Genomic DNA, 8,419 nt, shown 5'->3' on the forward strand with positions numbered 1-8,419 from the left:
TCCATCTTCTCGTCCACGGCAAAAACAACAAGTCTTCCTCATGCTTTCTTCAAACGAGTTCTCCACCTGCCTCTCCTCCTCCTCCTCTTCTTTAATGAACTCAAATCCACCTTCTCTACCAGTTTCACAGAACTGTTGGTGTACTGTTGTTACTCCCAAATTCCCACAATTCTTAGCGTGTATGACATGTGCTGTAATGGGATGGTCCAATGGCGATTCCCTGGGAGTCCAGCACTTGATTTGTTTTTGAGTTTTCCTACAGTTTGTCAGAATTTGGTTCTAGTTCAAACACATTTCTTAGGTTTTGCACAATTGATATTAAAAACCAAGCTCTTCTCCAGGAGTGTAGCCCGAGTTGAGTATCTTTTCCTTTCCTTCTGTGAGTGCAGCAGTGTTGTAGGCCAAAAAAAACAAAAACAAAAAAAAGAGAGAGAAGAGAATGAGAGAAAAGGCAGAGTGCAGTGTTCTCCTACAGAGACAGCAGCTCGTCAGGGTTGGACCTGGGATGTTTTTCACCAATGTTTACCATCAGTACACTTGCACACCGGTGAGGGAGACTGAAGTGCCTGACCCTGGACTGACCCAAGTCCAAGTCTTGATACCTATAGTGATGTGACAGCAGCATTGTGGGGGTAAATAATGGAGGTCTCTGTGGTCCAAACAGCTTTGGGGGGTTTGGCTGTCTGATTGTTTGTCTGACTCCTGACTAATGATGCTGTCAACACACCACAGAGGCTGACCTTTTACCAACTGCTTCTACCGTGGCGTTCGTGTGTATGTGAGTGTCAATGTGGCGGAATAACTAATGGCTGAACAGCAAAAAAAGGCAGAGCGGCGGCGAACGAGGCAGACGCCCAGACTGTGACTGTGTTTGTTTGGATGTGATGTAATCGGTAAATAAGAAGAAGGAGACGAAAGAGAGGGAACGACTTTCTGCTCAGGAGAAATTTGGAACACTAACACACATTGTGTCCCGCAGATGTTTACAAACACAGTCATGTTTCTGAATGTGACTATTTTTTCATTTTTCATCCGATACAGTCCTGTCTGTCTCTGAAGCACACACTGGGAAGCACCAGAACAACACACTCCGCCCACAGCGTCGCTTCTTTTGGAATGCTAAACAAGTGAAGCGTATGTAGACACAAAGGCTGTAGCTACCGCCATCTCCTGCAGGGGGCGCTGTAAATGCAGTCTAATTTGCCTTGTTGATCGGTTTAGAGTTTAGGTTGCAGTAAATTTGATCCTCAAACTTAATACTCGGTATTTCGAGAGATCACTACATTGTTTTCTTTAAAGGCCTATGAATTAGTAGTGCTAATATTTTGAATTAATGAGAGTTCACACTCTGTTGTTCCATATTATCCCCGACAGACGAGAGGCTGTTGAGGAAACCTGTCAAAGAGCGTTTGATTGTGGAACGACACTTCAATTTTTTTATGTTTTTTTTTAAATGCAAATGCTGTGTTCCCAGCTCCTCACAGCAGCGTCAACCTTTCCACGACCTTCACCGAGTACCGCAATTAATCAAACGCGTCTTAATCCTCGCCTGCGTCCTGACACCTGCAAGGAATTTCTCTCCGTTTCATCACATTTTTCAATGATTCACCCTCTCCCAACGCTGATTTTTCACTAACTCATCATATTGTACCAGTAAATTTTACATATTCCCTGTTGCTCCTGTTTTGTCCTCACATAACATTCGATATGATAATAAAGAAGGAAATGATCTAATTATGCATTTGGTTCAAATTCAGGATGTTGTGATGGAGAACAGGTGAGGTGACGCGGTTTCATCAAGTCAAATTAAAACCCTCAAAAAATGTGACTTTGACCCAGAAACATCAACAAAAAAACCTGGATCCTCGGTCGGTGGCACAGCAACAGTAGAGCTGAATATAAAATATTCTTTAGTTTGCATATTTATGGGGAACTTCTACACCAGGCCTCCGTCCCCACAAAGCTGCTGCATCATGTCAGAGTAGGATACAAACCTATGAATCACATTTTAGAAAGAAATAAGATTTGATAAAAAAATTGTAACATCTTATTAGCTTTCAAACTTTTACTGAATTAACGGTGTGTGTTTTTCTTTGCAAACTAACATCCTCCTGGCAGAGCTTTTCCTTCCACGTCACCTCTCCTTTTTTCTCCAGCAGGATTTTCATCCTTCTTCTGATTTTTATATCGATTTCTATCCTCAGAATTTTCTCACATGATATATTTTGTGGAACTGCCAAGATTTTCAGATTCTTTTTTTTTTCTGCCCTCTGTTTTTCCTCTTCTCGATCCTCTCCGCTCCTTTTTTTCTTCCATACTGCCAGAGAGTTTTCCAAGGAAAGAGAGAAAGCCAAGGCACGCGGTGACTTCCAAAAACTCAGAGAAAAACAGCAGCTGGAGGAGGACCTTAAGGTGAGCTGCTCCTGTCTGTCTGTCTGTCTGTCTGTCTGTCTGTGTGTCTGTCTGTCTGTCTGTCTGTCTGTGTGTGTGTGTGTGTGTGTCAGTGAGGGACGTTGACTCCTTTACTTGAAATATTGTTGGGTTACTGTTTAGAAGAAGGAAAGTCAAATATGGAGGTCAAATAGAAGTTCAATGACATCATCGGTTATAAAGTGTGGAGCAGGAACCCATTTGTTGGGCCTTTTCAAAGGTGACAACCTAATTTACAGAAGGAATTAGAAAGTTCTGTCTGTATAATCTGTGTGTGTGTGTGTGTGTGTGTGTGATTACAGGGCTATTTAGACTGGATCACTCAGGCTGAGGACATTGACCCAGAGAATGAAGAGGAAGGCCTGGATGATGACAAACCCAGAAACTGTGAGTAGAATGTGTGTGTGTGTGTGTGTGTGTGTGTGTTTGGTGTACCTGTACTTTTGGGGACATTGTTTTTTTGGAGGACTATTTGTCCTTGTGGGGACATTTTGCAGGTCCTCACAGAGGGACAGGGTGTTTGAAGGTTGAAGACTTGGTTCAAGCTTGGAGTTGGATTAGTATAAGTGTGTGTGTGTGTGTGTGTGCTTTGTCCTTATCAGTGAATAATGTGCTGTGGCATCGTTCAATATCCAAAGTTATATCACTGCTAGTGTGGATGACCTGAAAGCAAAATCTTTGGAAAAAGAAAACAAGAGAAATTCCACCCACAAAATGTGGAAACATTGAACTTGGACCAGGTTTTCAATAATAATAAAATGTGTTCACTTGAAGTAGAAATATTCACTAACAATCATTTCAAAACGTCCAAAAATGTTAAAAATTAATCACTGAATTTTTTTTTTTTTTAAGACACCGGATTTATTTTCATAGTACTTTTCCCTGTAGTACTAAGGTTGAAGTAAAACATCCAACTGGATTTAGTTTAGTTTCCCCTGGACTTCAACACACCCTGTGGCGCTGTGACCTTTGCTGTCCACCCAGGCAACGAGCGTTGGATCTAACTTGCTGGAAAATATGGACTTGGTTTTGTTTATATTTATTGGTACTGCCAAAAACTTTATGTATTTCACACAAAGAAACGTGTTAAATCCTGAAACGTCAAATAGCTGCTGTGATGCGTTGGTGGTGTGAGGGTAGTTCAGCTGTTTCTCAACGTCTCTTGTGATTTAACCCAAAATATTTTTGTCCTCTCCTCCTGATTGCTGTCATCTCTGTGGTCTCTGAGTGTCATCTCCGTCTCCTGCCTGTACTGTATGTTTCAGTCCTGTTCTCACCTCTCCTCTCCTCCCCTCCTGCTCCTCCTTGTCCTTCTCCGACGGCCAGTTGATTTGTTGTCAGAGGGGCTGATTGTCCTCCCTCTCAGCCTTGAGTTTTGTGGAGGGCTCAGGCTCACTGCAGTCTGTGGGAGGTCTGTAAATTGTAGCTACAGGAAATGACATGAGCTACACTGTGTGTGCCACCGAATGACTCCAGTCTCAACATGTTTGTGCCGAGGTCACACACCACAATGGCCGCCAAAGAAAACTTGTATAAAATGTCTTTCTTGGTCCCGTGGAACTCCCTACGTTTTGTTTAATATATAATATATTTATGTATTTCTACAATGCACACACAGATTTCTTACTATATTTATGTATTTCTACAATGCACACGCAGATTTCTTACCATCATCTATTTTCGTAAAGGAGGTTTCCCTGTTCCTCTTGTTTCTGAATTTAGCTCTTCACGTCACCGGCTTTGTTGTGTGCTTTCCGTTTGTAGTGCTGATGCAGGAGATTTAAATGACACAGCTATTCTTCAGGCAAGTGTGTAGTTTTTAAATAGTAAAAAAAAAAGGTCAAACGGGAGTAAGAGCCAATCTGTTTACTCCAGTTTTGACTTCAAGAAAAACAAAATAGCTAAAAATATTGTCACCAGGAAATTATTGATTAACTTCTTCGCGTAGTTACAGTATTGTTAGCAACTGCGCTAAGAGTGAACCAGACGAAGAAAGATGTTGGATGCTGCTGTGACTATCACTGTGATTTAAAAAAAAGAAAATTGTACTGTATTGATCCCATATTTGGGAATTTGTTGTTAGCAGCAGATATGCTGTTGACAGGCTGACTAAAAAACCGACTAAAAAATTGGATAATTCAGGTTAGCAGAGGATGGTTTCGATCCATCGACCTCTGGGTTATGGGCCCAGCACGCTTCCGCTGCGCCACTCTGCTGTTGTAAGTGCCATGACATCAACCGTAGAATGAAAACGTCCATGTGAGCCTTTTTTTCAGTAGCAACAAGCAGGTATTTGTGACACGCAGTTAAAAGTAAATAAGTGCCTTTTTTTCAGTAGCAACAAGCAGGTTCTCCGCACTTTTATAATGACTTGGCTAAATATTTGTGACACGCAGGTAAAAGTAAATAAGGTTGACAACAACAGGCTACACAGATAGACCAGAAGCATTACGCTAGCCTTGCTCTACTTTTGCTTTTTGCAAAGTGTAGTTTCAGTCGAGGTTCTTCAGCATATACCATGGTGTCTCGTAAAAACTTGTCCATGTTGCATTGTCCTTGCAATGATATCGTTAGCATGTCCATGGGTGAAGCAGTAATGTGTTTGGTTGTATCTCTCGTAAAAACGTGTCCATGTTGCATTGTCCTTGCAATGATATCGTTATGTCCATGGGTGAAGCAGTAATTTGTTTGGGTGTCTCGTTGTTGTTGCTCTCCTGTGGCACGTATGTGTATATTTAGGGGATTTAGACATGTTTCGACCTTCCAGACACACGTCCACCACTGCCCATACACACTGAAGCATGCTGGTCCTGAACATTCTGTGCCGCAGGAGGCTGAAACTGGCCTCTTGATCCCAGAAAGGATTAATGGAACTCAGGAGAGGAACACGGAGACAGGGAGACAGTGGTGTTTTGTCTGCATTAGTTCCACAAATGTACTGTTCAATATGTACAGTATGTACTCAGAGCTCTTGTACGAAGGCTTAGAACTCGTGCTTTGGTGCACTGATGGTGAATAATTGACTAATAATGACCACAGAGCCTGTATTCTACACACTATTTACACAGACACACTTCATCCTTTGACCGAGCGCTGTGGCTCATTCAGTCAAAATCAACCACTGAAAAAAAAGTCAAAGACTGATGTATCTTATCTTTGGTGATTCTCAGGACAGTTACACCAAACACCCTGCAGTTGATCTGCTGGTTTTCCACTTACAGCTGTGCCTTCCTCATGTTAATCAGGTTGGAATCGGCAACTCGGCAGCATAACAAACACAGGCATATTAACGAAAGAACAAATTGAGTGTGATATCCCCTATTTGAGCCAATTTAGGAAATGTCGAATCACAATAATAAATGTTTCCTTCTCTCGGCCGTTGCAATCAATGATATGATGTAAAAACAAGGGGAACGGTTGTTTTTGCTGAAAAGGCCAGAGGAAATGTACGACAAACGTTTTTTGGTTTTCAATGAAATCTGCCATAAAAGGAGCTCCAGTGGTTGTTATCTAATGGCTGCCATTAGATAAAGATGATCTGACATAATGATGGATATTAATGATCCATGAGAGCACTCTGTCATCTGTTTTGTTTACAGAAGTGGAATATTAAGTTACTTGCTCTTCAGAAGTGGAATATTAAGTTACTTGCCCATTCTGCGGCTCTCGCCCCCTCCCTCCCTCCCTCCCTCCCTCCCTCTCTCCCTTTCCCTCTCTCCTTGATGTACTGATCCTCCTCTGGGAAGATGAATGAGGGCAGTTCGTCCCCGCTGCCCAGGACATTTTATGGTAGAGAGACACCAAGACGGTCAAGGAGAAGATAAGTGAGAGACAGAAGACAGATACAGAGACAGATAGATATAGTAAACATCAGTTGTGTGTGGGTGTGTGGGGACAGCGGGGGGAGGGCGGTCTGGCGTGGCTGATTTTACAATCACGTACAGGGTCTCCCAAGCGATTACATCTTGCCATGATAGTCTTGAGACAAAAAAAATACAGGGACATAACGGTGAGGCATGATGTGTTTAGTGTCGCGCGGGAAGATAAACGTTAACAGTTCCTCATGACGGTGGTCCTTAGAAGATATCGGGTCAGATTGATTGTATTGATCCCAGCTGTTTTTAATCACGGTCCTGGGTGTTCAGCTTGGAGTGGTTAACTGCGATAGTCGGCGTTAAGATGTTTTATTACAACAGTGTCAGGGAGAACATACCAGGCAGAGGCAGAACAGTTTATACCTAACGTCTAAGCTGCGGCCTCATCACAGCCTGCAGATGACATGCATGAGAAACAGGGAGATGGGAGTAAATGTCTGCAACAACCCAGGGTTTTCGGGTGAGTGCTAAGGTGATGATAGGTTTGAAGAATCCTCAGCCGTGCAAATAAAGGCAAAATGACAGGCGGCGAGAGTGAGATGAGAGTTGTTATGGTGCTAAACAGACCGTGATTACAGGTGTGTGTCTGCTGTGTGCAATGACAGCCAGGCATGTCACGACGCAAAATGCAGATGTTAGTCAGGTTGTAAGCATACTTGGTTAAATGTAGACTGAAGTCCTTTGTGTTTTGTTTTATTTTAAATGTATATACAGGCGGAAAAATCATTACGTTTATACAGTTTGTATACTTCATTTGGACAGTGTAGAAGCTAGAATCAAACCCCTGACCTTCTGGATGAAGGATGTCTATTTCAAGGCCATGGGTCTGCAAACACTGAAAAACATAATTTTACCAACAAATTAAATTCATAATTAAAAAATTAAATTACTATCCAATTAAAAATCACATACTGATGTTTAGTTGAAGAGCGCAGTGATGTTATGTTGTTGTGCTGTTGGCAAGAAAGCTGAAAATAAGGTCAAACTTAACACCCCCAACCACTGTGCTGTTTACTCATTAAACTGGTCGATGTGATACGTCAGACATGTCTGGTAAATTTGGTCCATTGCAAAATATGATTTGTTTTGAGTAAATGAATACAAGACGTTAAAGATAACAGGAGCCACGAGTTGAAGATCCCTGCTGTAGTCCAAAGACGTCTCACTCCAACTTTCTCCAACAAAATTGTTTAATGCTTGATCAATAACACGTTTGACACATCAGTGGACACCATACGTCACTGGCTCTTCTAGTCATATTTCACAGTTTATATTCCACTAAACAGGATTGTGGTTTTGAATTTCTTTAATAAGGCCACAGGACTACAGTGGAAGCAAGTTTCAGGTCTAGTGATAAAATGTATGGACTTCCTGATTTACTACCCAAATATATGGGACATTTAAAAACGTCTTCCCACAGCTTCACTTTTTAGCCACAGTTTAAAACTAAATACCGTCCATTTCTTATTTATGGTCTACGGTGTTAACCTGGTTGGAGGCTTCACTGCATTTATTATAAATAAGCTAACGCCCGTGACTCAAATATATTACACACTTGCAGGCACTCGACACACCTAATGTGATGATATACGATGTGAATTCTGTCCATGTTATTTATTTATGAACAGTATATTCATCTTATGCCGTGTTTTCCTTCATGGCTGTGAATCAGCGTAAATGTACCTTAAACTATTTACTTTAGGGTGCAATTCCCTAAAAATCTGTCAAGTTATGAAACAATGGTTCTTTTTTTGTGTCATCCTGTTGTGACTACAGCGTTTTTCTGTCATGCGTGTGAGAAAGCAGTGTTGTGCTTGAGTTTCCTGCTTTGAATGCATATTTTCATAGAAGGAACTGGATTCTATTTCCTTGTGGTAATATTTTGGTTTTACTAACTTGGTTTTGTCCTGCAGCTGTTACATTAAGGCATTGAAAACAGAACAGAGTTTTGTTTCTGGATTTAGCCCAAGGTGTTAGCTCCTGCTGATTTCTCATCAATTATTATGAAACAATTACTGCTATAATTTAAGAAATGAAAAGAAACAGATATTTGTTTACAGAGGTAAGTATAGGTGTATAGATGTATCAAAAAACCTCTGGAACAGGACGTCTAC

General features: G+C 41.4%; 1 protein-coding gene and 1 non-coding gene across 2 annotated transcripts in view; one reads left to right on the top strand and one right to left on the bottom strand.

Annotated features, from left to right (window-relative positions):
- Nucleotides 1–8,419, top strand: part of cacna1c (calcium channel, voltage-dependent, L type, alpha 1C subunit) — a 173,587-nt gene that overhangs the window by 122,733 nt on the left and 42,435 nt on the right. The window contains 2 exon segments of the mRNA XM_025057260.1: nucleotides 2,325–2,412; nucleotides 2,733–2,817. Of these exon segments, the coding sequence (XP_024913028.1) occupies nucleotides 2,325–2,412; nucleotides 2,733–2,817 (173 nt within the window).
- trnam-cau (transfer RNA methionine (anticodon CAU)) lies at nucleotides 4,575–4,646 on the bottom strand. Its single transcript has one exon. It is a non-coding gene; the product is annotated as a tRNA-Met (tRNA).

The sequence above is a fragment of the Cynoglossus semilaevis genome, chromosome 8 (assembly GCF_000523025.1).
Source record: "Cynoglossus semilaevis isolate Cse_v1.0 chromosome 8, Cse_v1.0, whole genome shotgun sequence".
NCBI lineage: Eukaryota > Metazoa > Chordata > Actinopteri > Pleuronectiformes > Cynoglossidae > Cynoglossus > Cynoglossus semilaevis.